The sequence below is a fragment of the Gambusia affinis genome, linkage group LG12 (genome assembly GCF_019740435.1).
Source record: "Gambusia affinis linkage group LG12, SWU_Gaff_1.0, whole genome shotgun sequence".
Classification (NCBI taxonomy): domain Eukaryota; kingdom Metazoa; phylum Chordata; class Actinopteri; order Cyprinodontiformes; family Poeciliidae; genus Gambusia; species Gambusia affinis.
In genome coordinates, this window is record NC_057879.1 from 8,354,094 (window position 1) to 8,371,871 (window position 17,778).

The window sequence follows — 17,778 nt, forward strand, 5'->3', positions numbered from 1 at the left end:
CGGCTAAGAAGTTGCCCCCTGGAAAACCAGTCTCAGTGGGGGATTCAACAAAAGCAGCCCAAATCTCCATCCCTCCAACGGAGCGTGAAGTTCCTTTGCGCACCTCTGTGAAAAACCAAAGAACAGTTCAGACAAGAGTGGCGACCCTTTCAAAACCGGACAACAGTCCAGTTTCTAACAAGCTGGAAGCCTCTCAAAATAAAGTTCGGAAATCTGTCCGATTTGCTCAGAAGGTTGATGTGGCTTTGTGCGACCAGTCTAGGCAGATCGGCTCTGGAGCTGAATCTGAAAACTCCCCAGAGCAATCAGAGCAAAGCCTTACAAGTGGCTCCCAGGATGAAACCGAGACCAATGACATGAAAGTAGATTATTTAAGCAATGGACTTGAAGAAAGTAATGGAGCCCCTGAGATGACTCTATGTCAAGACAACAGAGACCCAACAACTGAACCAAACCAGGAATCCAATGTTGATGTGGAGACCAGGCAGGAAATACCACAAGTGGACAATCAAGGCTCACTTGATTGTCAAAGTCACACAGACATATCCAGTTTGACTGGAGATAATACAAGACAACATGAACCATCTGAGAAAGCAGATGTTGCTTCAACGGGTCAGGTCAGCAAATGTGGTTCTGAGGATCTGAATGGTCCACAAAATCCTGCGGGACATGTGATCGAAGAGGAGGCCAGTCTTGAGATGAATGAAAACCAGTTGACAACAAACAGTTCGAACAGTGAGAAAGAAAACACTGCAATTCAGAAGAAGGCTCTAGCAAGAACAAACTCAAAAACCAAACTAGGATCCTTGTCCAAAGGAAGGAGTCCTTTGACGAAGCTCTTCACATCAACTGGTAATGACAAAGCAACAAGAGCAGATCCAAAGGATGCAAAGAAAACGGATGTGAAACCTGGTGGTGGACTGCTTGGAAGACTGTTTCAAACATCCTCTGACGCAACAAAAACACTTGCACAGCCAGAGAAAGATACCAAAACCAATACCGCCAATGAGACAGCAGAGATGGTACCAGAGACTAAGACAGAAGAGAATAAAGGGCAGAACATTTCTGAAGTTGCACCTTTGGAACCAGAAGCTGCAAATCAGACAAGCTCAGAGCTTTCTGAGGAAACTATCTGCACATCTATAGAGCAGGTCAACTTGTCTCAGGAATCCATCAAAGAAACCAGTGAGGATCTGCCAACTCCAGAGAAAACTGATGAAAACCCAGCTGATCCAGAATCAGATTTAAACATCACTGCAGCTACAGATCAGCCTGCAAGTGATCCAGAAAAACAGCCTGAAATACTCCTGACTGATACAAATTTACCAAACCCAGACCCAGAAGAATCAGTCATTGAGTCGACACCTGAAGGAAGCGGTGATGAGCATTTAACTCATCCTGTTGTTGATGATAACTTCGGAGAAGTTGTGAGTCCAACCCAGGTGGGTGAAGGATCCAGTCAGATAAGTACCGACGAATCTTCTCCAAATTCAGACAAACTGCTTGATGCACCCGATGAAACGGGAGGAAACCTGAGCAGTGAAACACTTTTCAGCTCCAGTGCTGAAAATCCACCAGGTCAGACCAACTTCTTTGATTTGTCTGAGAGCTCCAGCCTTGCAAGTTCCTCCTCTCCGAGTGCCTCAGCTGAGACTGCTGCAGCTCTTCCTCATGGTTTCAGCTTGATAGACACTCAGCAGCTGTCAGCTGAGACAGAGGCTTCCCTCGTAATGACGGATCCACCACCTGACCCCGACTCAGCATCTGTAAAGCAAGAAGACAACCCGGACCCTTTCAGTGGAGTCAACCAAACAAATGACCAGATTGCTGACTTTGACATATTCAGCTCAAGCAACGATCTCTTCTCTCAGCCTCTACTTTTCGACGCGCCTGACCCAACTGGAGCAGAAGTTTCAACAAATCAATTTTCTGCCTTTCCTGATGACATCTTTGGAGTTGGTCATACCTCAGACAGCACAGCTCTGTTTCCAGTGCAACCAAACATCTCCAACGTTTCTAACTCGCTGAACGATTTGCTTGGATCTGACGCATCGTCTACTGTAGCTCCTCCCACTCAGATAGATCTTTTTTCTGGAGATATTTTTGCCCCAGATGCACAGTTACTCGCCGTAGCTGAACCAAGCGGTGCTACTGTGTTTGGAGATAATTTGTCGGTCTCTGAAGGCGACAACACTGAGCAGAAATCAGAAAGCAGCAGCAGCTGGATGGACGATTTGCTTGGGTAATGTCAGGCTTTTGTTTTAACTTCTGTTTACATATCCGACCCTAACAAACCAGTGGATACACATTATGAACAAATCAACTAAATCGCATATTTTTTCCAAATTCAGTCAGATTAGAATTTTATTGTTTGATAAGCACTCTTTCAATAGAGAACAATTTATGTACATGTTATATTATAAATAACGTCAAATGATTTGCAGGAAGATTTTTTTGTTCGTAGACACAAACATAAGAAAGATTTAAGAGAAGATATATGAAAATGTATCTTGTAAATGAATAGTCCTTTCTCTGAATGTATTCATCAATAACTTGTGTAATAAACTTTCAAATGTATGAACTATAACATGGTTGAGTCATTTTCTAAAAGATAAATAGGATATATTTATCTTTCTTTTTTTTTTGGTTGGGGGTGGGTAGGAAATTTGTATTTGATTCCAGGTAAATATAAAGATAAAACAAAGAAGAAAATCTAATCTGCGTGATAAAGGCAGCCCATATTCCCATGTACAGCATTAACGGGTGCTATCTTGCTGAAAAACTGCGCCCCCGATGGTCATTCGTGGAAATGCAGGACTGATTTTCCAACATGAAGGGAGCAGCGAGAGGAACGACATGCGGCAAAGGGACCGAGGATGGGAGTCGAGGTCTATAGCCTCTGAATACAAGGCACCCACTCTAACCACTGCGTCACGCAACGCCATCGACCTACATTCACCAGTGAATCTGATGAATGCTCACTTTTACATATATATATATGAGTATATATATGTTCACTTGTCTCATATGTTTGAGATGTGAGGCTCAGAAAAACCAAGATTCACTTTTAGTCTAAACTGTATTTATTTTTACTGCTCATTCTGCAGGAGTGTGTAAATGTTGCTCTTGTTCAGTTTTCATCAGGCTAATAAAGGTGACATGTCAGTATTACAGTCAATGAAATCTGCATTTCAGACACATCTGAGATTATTTTGCTGATTTTGACAATAAAAAAGAATTTAGCAATAAGATACATATCTTAATTTTGAAGGAAATATGTGAACTTCTTTTTTTTCACCAAAGTAAGTCCAATATACAGTACATCCCACATGAATGGAGTTATTTAATTCTTGAAGCTCGTTCTGGGCAGTTTTTCCTTGGGATGTGTTTGTGTAATAGAAAGATGGTAAATGGTTTCAATTTATGCAGCACTTTCCCAGGATACACCAATAAACAGATCAGAAGGTAACTTGGCCGGAAGCAAAAGCTGGAATCAAACCTTCAATCTTCTGATTGCAAAACAACTGAGCAATAAGAACTACTTCTTGCTCAGAAGTAAAGCAACAGGAAGGTTGTGCTTTTCCCGGGACTTCTGGATTTGAGCCACAAAGGACTCAGTTCTTGTTCTTGTTCTTGCAGTCTCAGGTAAAAAATAAATCTCTGTTCTTGCAGAGCAAGAACTCTCTCAAAGTAGCTAAGGTTCGGTAAATGGTAACCCTGAGTGTTGCCAGTAACGTATTTCGAAACAGGCAGACAGCCAAAAGTTCATAACTTGGTCGACTCAGAAGGTAAATGGGATCCTGATGCTGCGGCTCTGAAAGACAGAAAGTAAAAAGAAGTGAAGGATGACGCATGACGAGTAGCTTCTCCAGAGATCCGTATCGACCTCACTCGTCTACCTGTTCTCAGCCTCTTCAGCCGTCTCAGGAAGCTCAGTTTTCTTGGTCTCTGGGAGCAGGAAGCCGAGGGCTCCGCCGATGATTGTCAGGCTGCTTGAGATGACGATGGGGATGACCCAGTGATACACAGCCAGCATGTTCAGCAGCGGAGCCAGTAACACTCCTGCTCTTGCTGCTATCGAGCCCAGAGCGGTGGCAGTTTGTCTGAAACGTATTAGAGGACTCAACTGCTAAGGCTGTCCGAACGCTAGTGGCTTTTCGCCGACAGCAAGAAGAGCTCCTACCGAACTGATGTTGGACTCAACTCCTGGACGTAGACACATGCCACAGAACCAGCCCAGACCAGGAAGAAGCGAGCGGCCACAGCCAAAGACGTAACAGCTGGAGCATGATCTAGGAAGGGGGATAAAAGAAAGAATGACAAATAGACCAAGCGCATATTGTGTGATATCAATCCAACCAAAAGGTTTACCTTGGGGAACAGCAACAATGAGCAAGGAAGAAAGTCCTCCTATTACCAGGGTAAATATGAATAACGCTTTTCTCCCAAAAATCTCCAACAGCCACATGGAGAATAGATTAGCAGGTATTTCAAAAGCACCAAAGAGGAACTGGGTCAAAAAGATGCTAAAACCGAGGTTTCCCATGTCTAAGTACAGGCAGTAGATGCAAAGGTTCAGTGAAAACCTGAAAACAGGCAGAGGTCATTTAGTCAGAGTCAGAAACAACTAATTTAACATTTCAGGTTCATAACTGGTCAATTATTCTGGAATAAAACAAACTTAGATCATCTGGTTTAGAGCAGTAAAGATGTCCACTTGTTCCACAGAGCATTGCGATGTCCATTTTTTTGTTTTGCATTACTCACTTACCAAGCCAGTACAACAGTAAGGAAATATCTGGTGAGTAGTGGGGATCTGAAAATGATCTTCATGCCACCATGGTTTGGGGTTGTGTTCACGGTAACCTGTGGCAGAAATTCTGGTTAAGATTGGACTTGATCTCAGAGAAATACAGTTAACACAATTTGATATATTATGACTATGCAGTTGAAGCAGTTGTTCCAAAGCATTAAGACAAAATTATTACCTAAAACCGTACAATTAACCATTTGTTAAAAGGACATATTTTGAAAATTTTAAAGCAAACCAATAATTTATGCAAGTATACAAACTGGAACCTCAATGAAATACCTTGGAAGCATAATTAATTCTGAGTCACAGCAGAACAGACAGAAAGTGTTAGCATTAGCCTAGTAATACAGCTAGCTACTGTAATGCTAGGCTAGCACTACAGTAAGCTACTGTTACCTTCTGTAGGCTAGCTAGGCATTAGCTAGACATAGTGGTAAACTATCTGTGTAGCACTACAGATAATCAAAGTACTGCTAGGCTAATGCTACTGATGAAAACTTTATCAGTAGCAGGAAGATGTGAGTTTACAGAGGACTGCAGCTGTATGTGTCTGATGTCTTTGGAAACAAATAATGCAACTCGATACATTTCAGGAAACATCCTTAACCTATCTAAGACCATGATGAAGCAGCATATTGTGCTGCAGAAAGTTGGCTGGTGTAAAGAAAAATAATTATTTTTAGTGCTTAATACAGCTAATCTTTACACCCCAGGTGTAAAGGTTATAATGAACAGTCTGATTTTGAACAAATTTCTTAATTTTGGGGTAAGGGATTTGAAACTAAAACTACTCTATCGGTAAGTATTTAGAAGTAGGTCAAATCTGTGATCTCTCTGTGAGGTTCCTCCTGCTGTGTTATCAGAGGTCAGGAGGCCATAAAATTAGCATTGCCTGTGAAACAGAACCCGGTTTGGTTCACAGAACATCAAAGGTCTTTTAGAACCACATCTGGCATGGTTTAAACTAAAATACAACATAGAATGTTGACATCATTAACATTTTTCTAAGTATTAATAGCAAGTTTTTAATTAAAGTGCATTATCTAAGTTTAGAATGGTGAATGCTGAATGTATTTGAAAATTGTACTGTCTATGATAATATCTGAACCAAACTTAGATCAAATATATAGAATATATATATATAGATTTAGATTATATAGATTATATATAGAAAATATATAATCATAAAGTAATTTAAATTGTTATATTCATCCGGTGGTTTGTACTAAAAAATATTTATTTTTCATGTAGCTTCACCAATTTCGATTTTTATTTGTTCAAAATCACTGAATTTGGAAAAGATGGAAATTGTTTCAATGAAAATGTGTTGTTTAGTATTAGAAAATTGTTCAGGATTTATGAGATAAGGCAAAGATTCAAATCTTTGGAGATGCTTTGCAGACGAGAAAAAACTAGGTTTGTGAAGATAATCTTTCCTTAAATTAAATTACTGAGGTTGACTTTGTGAAGGAGACACTTTAAAATTCACAGGTATATGTGAAGTCGTATGTTAAGGGTCTATTTGATCAGGTGGCTCTAGCAGCTGCTTGCTCTTTTGTCTTTCAGGAGACAAAAGGGGCTTTTTGATCCTGGCGTGAAATTAGGGGAAGTTCTAAGTTTTATTGGCGTCCAAGGTAGCGTCTGATTGGTCATACAGAGCTACGCCTTAATGAATACATTAACAAGGAGAGAAACGCCTTCACTATAAGAGATCGAACATGATAATAATAATTTAGATTGCTGTCATATTCTGCCGTTTTGGCATCAGCCTTCTCCAAAGACATGTCTTTGCCTTTTCTTTCTCTGTCATTGTCCCTTTGTCTTTTAATTCTTTTGTCTCAGGTAAAGAATGTACATTTTCTGTAACTCTGCAGTTTCCTTGTTAATTCATACACTTCTTGTGTGGAATTAAACGCTGTAATTCTGTGACGTCATCACGCATCGTCGTTCCTGATTGGCACACGCTGCTCGCCGGAAGAACCCGGGAAATAGGAAGAAAGAGAGAGCCAAGCTTTTTCCAAATTAAGCTAACTTAGTAATTTCTTCTTTTCAGAGGGCTCCGCTGAGGATGGGGAGGCTGCTGTAGACCACGATAGGGATGGACCAGTGGTACACGGCCAGCATGTTGAGCAGCGGGGAAAGCAATCCACCGGCTCGGCTGGCGATGGAGCCCAAACCTGAGGCAGTTTGTCTAAAGCATGGACAAGTTGTTCCTCAAAGGTTTATTCAACAAATAGTTTTTGTCTGCTTTCAAAGAAAAGTACAAAATCTACAGCAGAGACAAAGTTAGTACTGAACGCTACCACTAGAGCCCATGAAAAGTATTCGCCATTTAGGATGTTTTACCCTTTTTGTTGCTTTTTGCAAATCAATAATCAACAACAAAATATTACTTTTTCACTAGAAATTAACAGAAAAAAAGCAAATAAAAAAAAAATTTTTTGCAAAATAATGACAATTACGTACAAATATGAAACATAAAAATTAGTGCTACCATCAACATTCACCGCTTTTAAAGTAACTGACCTAATTCAGCAAAGGTCCAGTCAATTTGTGATAGCTGAAAAAACGTGTCTGGAAGGTCCATTCACTGGTTAATCAGTGGCTTTTATTTTACGTTTCATATTTTTATTCAACTATCATCGTTTTATAGAGATCAGTTTTGACTTTAAATGTGTTTTTTTCTATGTTTTGTAAATTCGTTTGTTAAAAGAGCCACATTTTGTTGATCTTGTCTGATTTGTAAAAGCAATAAAAATGGTCAAACATCCAGAGGGATGAATACTTTCTATAGTTCATCCTGAGTGAGAGTCTCAGGCGTAACACGGAACAACTGGGCGTCACATTTCACATTTAAAATGACTCGATCAAGACAAGACCAGATTGGAGAACAGCGTCACTTTCAAAGGGAAATACGTTTACCGAAAAGACGTCGGGAACAGCTCCTGAACATACAAGATGCATATAGATGCGGCGCAGTTGGTCAAAAAACGTCCGCCAGTGGCTAACGCAATGACAGCAATGGCATTACCTGGAAATACAAAGAAAAAGTAGAAACTTAGAAGTACGTTAGAGAGACTATAATATCATGTATATAAAGCATAAATATTCACATCCTTTTTTAAAAAGCGTTTGTTTGGTTTGCCATCTGTTGCCAACTGACTGATGATGATGTTGGTGGACGGTTGGTGACAAGCTTTACCCAGAATACACTTGGAGACAATATGGATGATCCGCTTTTCAATCAAACTTTATTTGTATAGAACATTTCAGCAGCAAGGCATTTTAAAGTGCTTTACATCAAATCAAACACAAAAACACAATGCAACATAGAATCAACAATAAAAACACAACATCAAGTCAGGTCCCGTCAATTAATTTGCAATTGATTACGTTTCAAATACAAATCTAAACAAGTGGGTTTTTAGTTGAGATTTAAAGGAAGTCAGTGTTTCAGCTGTTTTACAATTTTCTGGAAGTTTGTTCCAGATTTTTGGTGCATAGATGCTAAATGCCGCTTCTCCTTGTCTGGTTCTGGGGGTGCAGAGCAGACCAGAACCAGAAGACCTGAGAGGTCTGGAGGGTTGATACAATAAATACAACTTTAATGTATCGTGGTGCTAAACCATTCAGTGATTTATAAACTAACAACAGTATTTTAAAGTCTATTCTTAGAGTGACAGGGAGCCAGTGGAGAGACTTTAAAACTGGTGTTTTTTGCTCTATCTTCCTGGTTTTAGTGAGAATACAAGCAGCAGCATTCTGAATCAGCTGCAGCTGTTTGATTGATTTGTTGGACAGACCTGTGAAGACGCTGTTACAGTAATCAATACGACTGAAGATAAACGCATGGATGAGTTTCTCTAGATCTGGCTGATACATTAGTCCTTTAATCCTGGAAATGTTCTTCAGGTGATAGAAGGCCATCTTTGTGACTGTCTTTATGTGGCTCTGAATGTTCAGGACAAGAGACGTAACAAGACGTGACTCGATGTACACAGACGTAGGACCCGACAAAGACACAGAGACATAGGTGACACTAAATGCACAGAGGGTAATGCACAGAGGGAACGAGACACACCTGGGAACTAATCAAGGGGAGACAGGACAACACGGAGACTCAGACACACAGGAAACTTGAAACAAACATACAGAAAAACACAGAACACGACATATTCCCTGCTTTCTCCAGCTCTTATCAGACATGATAAAGGTTTGGATCTTTGAAGTTATATTCTGCCTCCCATCAGGGCCCCCTCTAGACCAGACTGCCACCCTGAAACCCCCCTGAAGCTCTGCCACTGTACGGTTGTATAGGTAGACATTTTTGAAATAATTCAAGTTTTGGTTAGGATAATGCAATCATGCAACGTTAAATCGAGTCAGTATGAAGTCAGTTATATAAATATAAAACTACTGGGTTAATAAACAGTTCGTAGAGGCTTTACTTTGAGGTACGGCGAGGATCAAGAGGCACAGAAATCCTCCAATCACAAGTGTGGTGATCAGTGACGCTTTTCTTCCGACCGCCTCCAGGAGCCAAATGCAAACAATGTGAGCCGGTACTTCAGAGAGGCCAAACAAGGCCTGAGTCAGGAAGATGTCCAAGCCAAAGTTTCCCACATTCAGCGAAAGGCAGAAGTAGGTAACATTCAAGGAGAACCTGCAGAAAACAAAAACATTCAAACATACTTCTAATTTTTTCTTTAGATATTACAACTCCACAGGAAATGTTACACAGTATAACTTACCATGCCAAAATAATGGTAAGGAAATACTTCCTCAGCACAGGAGATTTAATAAGACATATTATGCCTCCATTTTGCACATTTTCTTTGATAGTAATCTGTAATGGACACGACATCATGGTAACAGTTGTGTGGTTATAACTAATCACCTCGTATGACAACTTTTCATCTGTTCTATTTTGTTGAGTTAGTAAAAATAAGACTTTCATTGCAAAAGTAACAATATCCCACATTTAATCAGATTTTGTTAAACATATTTTGATTAAGAATTTGATCTGATCACATCATACTCAAACTTGATCGGACTTTATTTTCTAAAGTCACAAAAATGTTCGTCACAAGGCACTGAATTGTCCTACAACGTTCTTTTTTTTGTTTTTCTTTACGATTATTGCATGAAACCCGTCTGACTTTTATTAAATTACATTTACAGTCGCACCTTTTCCAGGAGAGAGTCTGAAACTTTGCGTTTGTTAATGGCCGCCGCTTTGATGATCAGCTCTTTAGCCTCGTCTGTCCGTCCCCTATCCAACAACCATCTGGCTGACTCTGGAAAAAACCTGTGAAAAATGTGATACTTTCATTAGTCTCCTTTATTGTTCACCTGCTTCGTATGTCAATATCGTATGAAGATATAGAACCAGGAGGCTTAAACACTGGTACGCGCACTTTGATCTCCAAAGTTGGTGAGCTCTGACAGAACTTTGAAAGGTTTTACGTTTAGAACTACACAAAATGTGTTTCAGATATGGCAACGTGTTGAAAGACTACATGTAACAGCAGCTTTATAAGCTAAACATGAATCAATCAGTTGCTTGGAGACGGCAATCAGACAACTTTCCCTTATTGGGTCTGACCTGTGATCAGTGTGTCGAAAGCTGAAAATGTTCATTTCTTTTTTCATGCTCCAACATAAACACACCATCCAATAGTATGCACACTGACAATTTTTTTATAGAAAATAAAGTCAGATCAAGTTTGAGTTTATCGTATTCGCGGATTTTACTCTGCGACGTAACTCCAAATCATTCACAGAGTTTTGAATAGAGGATATCTGAAATATTCTAAAGAAAATGCACCTCAAACTAAAATTCTTAGAAACAACTTGACATGCTATTGGCTGGTGTTTGCGAAGCAGCAAATCCAGGAGCACCGTTTATTTTCTGGCCGGTGATTGGCTGAACCACCAAAAGGAGAGATAATGTAGATGCTAGTTTCTGCCGTAGCACTAAGACATTTCCACTGTGTGTATTGATGCATATTAAGGTATAATTGATATCTGAACTATTAATTATTTTTAGTTTTGGTTTCAACTATGTGCAGATCTATGTGTGAGGTGGCGGTTCTCCCCAACAAACACGAACACCAGGAATCCACTGTACTCTGCATACACAAGAATAATCTTGTTAATCAGTTCTTTTCTGTTGGTTTGAAAATAAATCAGAGAGCATGCAGCACATTTTCTTCTCTTTCAAGAGTTGTAATAATTAGAAAAAATGTGAATTGCTGGTTGGACCTTAAGTGGAAATGTGGAATTACGCATCGAGCCAGAAAACCCTGTTGCAACGCTAAATGCAAAACTTTTTCCCACAGACCATATGTAAAAAGTGATCACAGCAAACGGAGCAGCTATGACCAGTTGAGCCAGTCTCCAGTCTCTGATGAAGTAGATCATGCCACTGAGGATGGCCTGTCCAACGGCACCGCATAGCTCAGTGATGCAGGCTCCCCAGGACCGTTTGGACACGCCGATCCATTCAGTGCCTAAAGGCACAAGACATATGAACACTTTGATTGTGGAAAAGAACTCCTGGAAGAAAGAATAATGTCACAGGCAAGATACTCTTGGCATAGTCTAGCAGTGGTTACAATAAATTACAAGTTGATAACAATAGATGTTTTCCCGTGGCCTTTACGAGGCATCAGTGCCATGGCTTTTCTACCAGCACCAAGCAGCACGGCTCTGCTCAGTTCAGGTGGTTTTTCGTTACAACCGAATAACAGCTCTAGGAGGTGGGGTTGTTATAGACTCTGTGTTTTTATGATGTAAAGCACTTTGACATGCCTTGTTGCTGAAATGTCCTATACAAATAAAATTTGCTTGCTTTTTTGTTTGTTTGTTAGGACCAACTGTTGAATGCTCCAGAAATGGTCTCTGATCTATTAGCTCCTCTTGGGATGCCACGATAGAGCCCTCTAGTGTCCATTTTGAAAATGACATATCATTGTAGCTTCCAAATTTCTCATCTTTAGTATGTATGTCTACCACATTACATCATGGACAGGTCAATACTTCATTGTTTTTGTCAGTCAGTTTAGGAGTAAAAAAATATCAAATAAATTTACTTAGGATGATGCCATTTAGTCGATAGCCTCCATATCCAATCCCCGCCACGAACTGGGAGGCCAAATATAAAGGGTAGTTCGGACATAACCCAGTTGTTACAGAGAAGAGGAGCATCAGAACTACGGGGATCTGAGCGGCTCGTTTACGGCCAAACCTGAAACACACATGCATTATTTAAAACATGGAAATGTAGATGGAAGTGTGTAAATACAACACCAAAGAAATTTCTCTTCAAAACAGTGCTCATGTTCACGTTGTTTCTGTTTGACGTTATTTTTTGACATCGTGAACTTGACGAACAGCGAAAAAAGTCTTCCTTCCGCCATTCGTGTTGAACCCAACACGTGGAACCTGTTAGCAGTCACCACAGCCTCGAAGGTTTAACATCTTCCAACTTTCTCGCGTCGCTAGTCCTTGTTTGCATGTTTACAAAATTTTTGTTCACAAAATTTCCCCATGTGTTTGTTGACTTACGACTCAGCGAAAGGTCCAAATAAGAGACAACCAGCGAGGATGCCAGCCATCAACACCGTCTGCGCAATGCCCAACAAATGAGCCTGGTCACAAACTAGATCAAACTGGACAAACAAATCAAATCAATTAGAGATATATTGGAACTTATTGAGTGAAAGAGGTTTAGCACTTACATCAGTAACTATGGTGGATTCATACAGCATGCTGCCATAAACCCATCCATCCCTGCAGCCTGTCGTCTCATTGAGGCCATACTCCCTGATATCATGGATGTCCCAGTCCACAGGGACGAACATCCGACACCGGCTGAAGCTCCCATCCTCCTCCCTGGGCACGGTGAGGTTCAGCTGCTCCTCTGTGGTCACGTTAGGAGCTGCTCTGAGGATCCAGTCCGTGTTGCAGTGCCGCTCCGGGTCGGACTGGGTGAAAATTACGCTCGCAAAGTGGAAAGGCAAGAGGAGGTTTGGGAAGCAAAGAGCAAAGAGGACGGTCTTCTGAAACAATCCAAACTCTCCAATGTTACGCAGGATTTCCCCAAAATCAGCCATGGTCAGGGTGCAGACTTACACTTCTGTGATGCTGCAAGGGAATGACCTTTAAATAAAGAGCCCATTAATGTTTAAACCCATGCATGATTTAGGAAAGATGAGACGGCATTTTCACTTTGAAGAAATATTCCTGATTTTTTATTTCTATTATTTTTTAACCAGGTTTATACCATCCTGGCATCTCTCACTGGATGCCATCCTAAATATTGTTTGGTTTACAGAGCTGAGTTTTCTGATCAAAAGATTAAGCAATCTGGGAAACAAACTTACCAAAACAGCAGGTAAAAGTCCTAAGGTTTGAGCTTTCCCTAGCACAAATACTTTACTTAAACGCAGACAAGACAACCAATTATCTCTGGGTTATACAAAGTGTTGTATTTTTTTATTTTTATTTTATTTTGCTGCGTGCCGACTCGTCAAATCATGACTCAGTAGTCTTTCCTGACATCTGTTAAATAACATTTTGGACCCTAAATACTTCATTTATAATTTGAAGTTTCGTGGAGCTGTTAGCAATAATAAAAAAAGAAGATATTTCATTTTCATAGGTGTAGATGTTACGCCCCTTAGGAGTAAGAACTCTGTAGGGGAATAATGAAAACACGGACACAATGTTACTACTTCGTCTCCAGTGTTGTAATGGTAATATTTCAAAACAGTTTCAGACATTACACTGTCACATATTGAGTAAACATTACACGCATTCCGGTTATGCCAACACAGTAAAACAAATCTAACACACAAGACGCAGCTAACCAGGAGGTTAAGGTGAATATAGTAGCTCTTAGACTATAGTTATCACAGTCACCACAACGCTCCCTGTTCATTAAAAGAATGTAATCGATAGCTTTAAAGTTACACCTTATAAATAAGAACTTTACCTGTAGGGGAATAATGAAAACACGGACACAATGTTACTACTTCGTCTCCAGTGTTGTAATGGAGGAGCAGAACCGTTACATTAACGTTCCCCTACATTCGATCAGACAAAACCAACCGAAACCCGAACGATTAACAAACTGTCATAACTGAAAATCTAAAAGGTTGAACTTTTCAAGAATTATAAAAAACAAACATAGCCGGAAAAGTAACATTAAAGAAAATACATTGTTTTTAGACTTCATTAAACTTAGGCTACCCTTTAGCATATCTGTCTGTAGCACCGAACTTGAAAGACCAAAACAATCGATCGCAGATCACTAGATCTTGTTTTCGCTTTTAGTTATCTAAAATAGTTTTATAACCACTACACACTCCCCTTCAACAGAAATGTCGTCCTCGACATTCAACAAGGAAAGGAGTAAGATGACAAACCTCATCCATAAAACCATAAAGAGATTACTTGGTCCATACACAGGCACTTGATCTAATCAAAGTCTTTAAGTGCTAATATCAAGTCCAAAAAAAGGTGGATCAGCAATACACAAACACAGGATCGTAGGTGGACATCTGAACTGGCTCCGGCCAAGGTCTAAAGGGTCCACAGTAGTGCACTGGGTCAAGCCAATATGTAGACCTTGGTGGAAGTCCCAAACTGTAACAAGATGGATAACCCAATTCATCATAGGTAAGTCGCTGTGGTGGTCGCCGTTCTCTCCTAGGCCTATCTTGTACTTGCTCATCTCCACTGTGGTCCTCACATGAAGGAGGTGACATGGATGGTGGTAGAGGGTTGTCTCCACAATTTTCCAGTTGTTCAGACGCTCCATCTTCCACTAACAGATCAGGCATCGCTTGATCTTCCTCCAGGTTTAACGCCGTCTCTTGGTCCTCTTCTGGCCTTGTTTCTCCCCTTGCTGCTGTGGGCTCAGGGTCTGCCGACACATCAGTGTGCTCCTCAGCAGTGGGACCTGTTTGTTTGTGTGGCTCAGGGGATGGGTAGTAAAACCATTCATCTTCTGAATCCTCATCACTCACGTCCTTTAGTTCACTATTATGTTCACTGTCACTTGTCTGTTTTGAACCTTTTCTTCGTGATCTGGCAACTTTTAGGGGAACTTCCAGAGGTAGGTGGTCACAGGGAAGTAAGAGGTTGCGGTGTAGTATCCTACTATCTCTCCCCTTTCCTTGTTCAGGTACCACCTCATATACAGGAGCATCCTTATTTACTCGCCGCACAACCTTGTGGATGATGTCCTCCCAATGGCTGCGGAGTTTACCAGTCCCACCTCTTGGGGTCAAATTCCTAACCAGGACACGGTCTCCAGGTTCCAGCTCTGAGCTCTTGACTTTGCAATCATGGTTTCTTTTGCCTCTTTCAGCTGATTTCCGTGCATTGTTCTGTGTTATATCATAAGCCTGTTGCATTCCTTCTCGCCATTTTCGCATGTACTCTCTGTGATCAGGTGTACCTGTGTCTGGTGTCAAGCGGAAGAATACATCAATTGGCAGTCTTGGAGTCCTTCCAAACAGAAGAAAGAAGGGGGAAAAGCCAGTGACTTCACATTTTGTGCAATTGTATGCAAAAACCAATCTGTTCAGTGACTCTTTCCAGTTGGACTTCTCTTTCTCTGTAAGGGTCCTCAGCATTTGTATGAGTGTACGGTTGAAACGTTCGACTTGGCCGTTGCCCTCAGGATGGTACGGTGTTGTCCGCGAGCCCAAAACTCCAGAGGTTCTTTTTAGTTGTGACATGAGCTGGTTTTCAAATTCACCACCTTGATCGTGATGAATACGTAGGGGGAATCCAAATTTTAATGCATAATCATTAAAAAGTTTATCAGCCACAGTTTTTGCTGACTTAGATGTTGTGGCATAAGCCTGGGCGAATCTTGAGAAATGATCAATTATGACCAATATGTACTCATATCCACCAGCTGACTTGTCAACATGCAAGAAATCGAGAGAAACCAACTCAAAAGGCTGGGTTGTAACAATATTTGTAAGAGGTGCCCTAATCTCTCGGCTTGGTTTCTTCTGTTTTATACATGTGCATCTCTGTGCCACATAGTGCTGAATGTCATGTTGCATGTATGGCCAGAAGAAACGCTCTCTCACCAATGAAGTGGTTCGATCAACGCCTTGATGTCCCATGCCATCATGTAGTTCCTTCAAAACGGTTGCTTTATACTTTTCAGGCAAAATAAGTTGTGTCCGTTTGGCTGTCTTTCGACGCAGGATGTTGTCATCATCCAAAGTCAGTTTTTCCCATTCGTGTAGTAGTCTTTTACTCTCTGTGCTGAGTGATTTTAACTGTTTTCTGTCTGGTTTTTTATTTAACTGACGATATTCAATCACAGGGCCAATATTTTTATCTTCCCTCTGAGCCTGACAAATCTCTTCTAATGAAAGAAGGTGTGAAGTGCTGATTTCTTTACATTGAGCAGAGAGTGCCATGGACCACACTGCATGGGAACCTGGGTCCTCGACTGACTGTACAACTGCTTGAACTGAACGGGATGACATTTCCTCCGTACAGTGTTCCATCATGGTGTTAATATCCACTGGCAGCCTTGACAGACAGTCTGCATCGATGTTCTCTTTCCCTGGTCGGTATCGGATGGTAAGGTGAAAATCTGCTAATTCAGCAACCCACCGACACCGGTTGCATTCAACTTCTGTAGACAAGACATAAGTGAGCGGATTATTGTCTGTATATACAGTGCATGACGAGCCAATCAAATAGTCTCTAAATTTTTCACAGACAGCCCATTTTAAGGCAAGAAATTCCAATTTTCCAGAGTGGAAATGGTAGTTCTTTTCAGATTTGGTGAGTGAGGCATATGCTATTACACGCATTTTTCCTTCCTGTTCCTGATACAAAACTGCCCCCAGACCCAGATTGGAAGCATCTGTGTGTAGTACAAAGGGTTTACTAAAATCAGGAAAGGCGAGGATTGGTGGTTCCACCAGGTGATCTAGCAGTTCCTCAAGCAAGTGCTGGTGCTTTTCTGTCCACACAATGGGAAAGTTGGATGGGGTCCCGTTTTCTTTTATTCTGTCTCTGTCTTGTAACATGGGTGTCCCTTCGATTTGAATCTGCAGGAGCTCTCATGAGATCATAAAGAGGGGCAGCTATTTGAGAAAAGTCTCGAATATACTGACGATAATAACTCAGAAGGCCCATAATGGCTCTTAGTTCTCCCACAGTGGCTGGCTGTTTGTCTTTAAGGGCCCTGACAGCAATGGTATCAGCAGGATCGATTTTACTGCCCTCTGATGAAATGACCCGCCCAAGATAGCGAACCTCATGCCGAAACATTTCACATTTGGCTGGCTTCAACTTGATGCCATACATTCTCAATCGTCTAAGCACAGTTCTGACATGTTCAACATGGTTTTTGAATGACTTACTGAAAACAAGGATGTCATCAAGGTATGGAATGCAAATTTCATCCCTGAGTCCCTCGAGACATTCTTCCATGCACCGCTGGAAGGCAGCTGGTGCGTTCATTAAACCAAATGGTATACGAATCCATTCATATAAACCCCAAGGGGTCACAAAAGCAGTGAGAGGCTGACTGTGTTCCGCCATAAACCCCTGATGGTAAGCTTTACCTTGATCTAACAGCGAAAACCATGAGTTCCCCCCCAGGCCATCCATAATGTCCTGTACTCTGGGAATGGGCTGGCGGTCTGGTACAGTCTTATGGTTCAACTCACGGTAATCGATACAAAGGCGTAAGCTTCCATCTTTTTTTCGAACACACACCACTGGAGAAGAATAGGGGGAATTCGATTTGCGCACCCAACCTTGTGTGATCAGATCATGTAGATAGCTCTTCATTTCTTGATACAACAGTTTTGGAACGGAGAGGTAAGTTTTAGCCACAGGTTCTGTGTCTTTCAGTGAGATGGACAGTCGCAGGTTCTCGATGCATCCAATATCATCATCAGAAGAGGAAAAGG

The 17,778-nt window shown here is 41.0% G+C and overlaps 2 protein-coding genes across 2 annotated transcripts; both read right to left on the reverse strand.

The window, feature by feature from the left end:
- Window positions 1-3,098: 3,098 nt before the first annotated feature.
- LOC122841458 (solute carrier family 22 member 13-like) lies at window positions 3,099-4,862 on the reverse strand. The gene is made up of 5 exons (XM_044134766.1): window positions 4,772-4,862; window positions 4,372-4,586; window positions 4,184-4,292; window positions 3,900-4,103; window positions 3,099-3,814 (listed from the first exon to the last, which is right to left on the reverse strand). The coding sequence occupies exons 1-5, from the start codon at window positions 4,831-4,833 to the stop codon at window positions 3,766-3,768; spliced, it is 639 nt and encodes a 212-aa protein (XP_043990701.1). The 5' UTR covers window positions 4,834-4,862; the 3' UTR covers window positions 3,099-3,765.
- A 2,000-nt stretch (window positions 4,863-6,862) lies between these two features.
- Window positions 6,863-12,948, reverse strand: LOC122841354 (solute carrier family 22 member 13-like). Its single transcript, XM_044134620.1, has 9 exons — window positions 12,556-12,948; window positions 12,383-12,486; window positions 11,908-12,062; window positions 11,101-11,325; window positions 10,001-10,110; window positions 9,565-9,659; window positions 9,262-9,476; window positions 7,736-7,844; window positions 6,863-7,004 (listed from the first exon to the last, which is right to left on the reverse strand). The coding sequence occupies exons 1-9, from the start codon at window positions 12,928-12,930 to the stop codon at window positions 6,863-6,865; spliced, it is 1,530 nt and encodes a 509-aa protein (XP_043990555.1). The 5' UTR covers window positions 12,931-12,948.
- Between the last annotated feature and the right edge of the window lie 4,830 nt (window positions 12,949-17,778).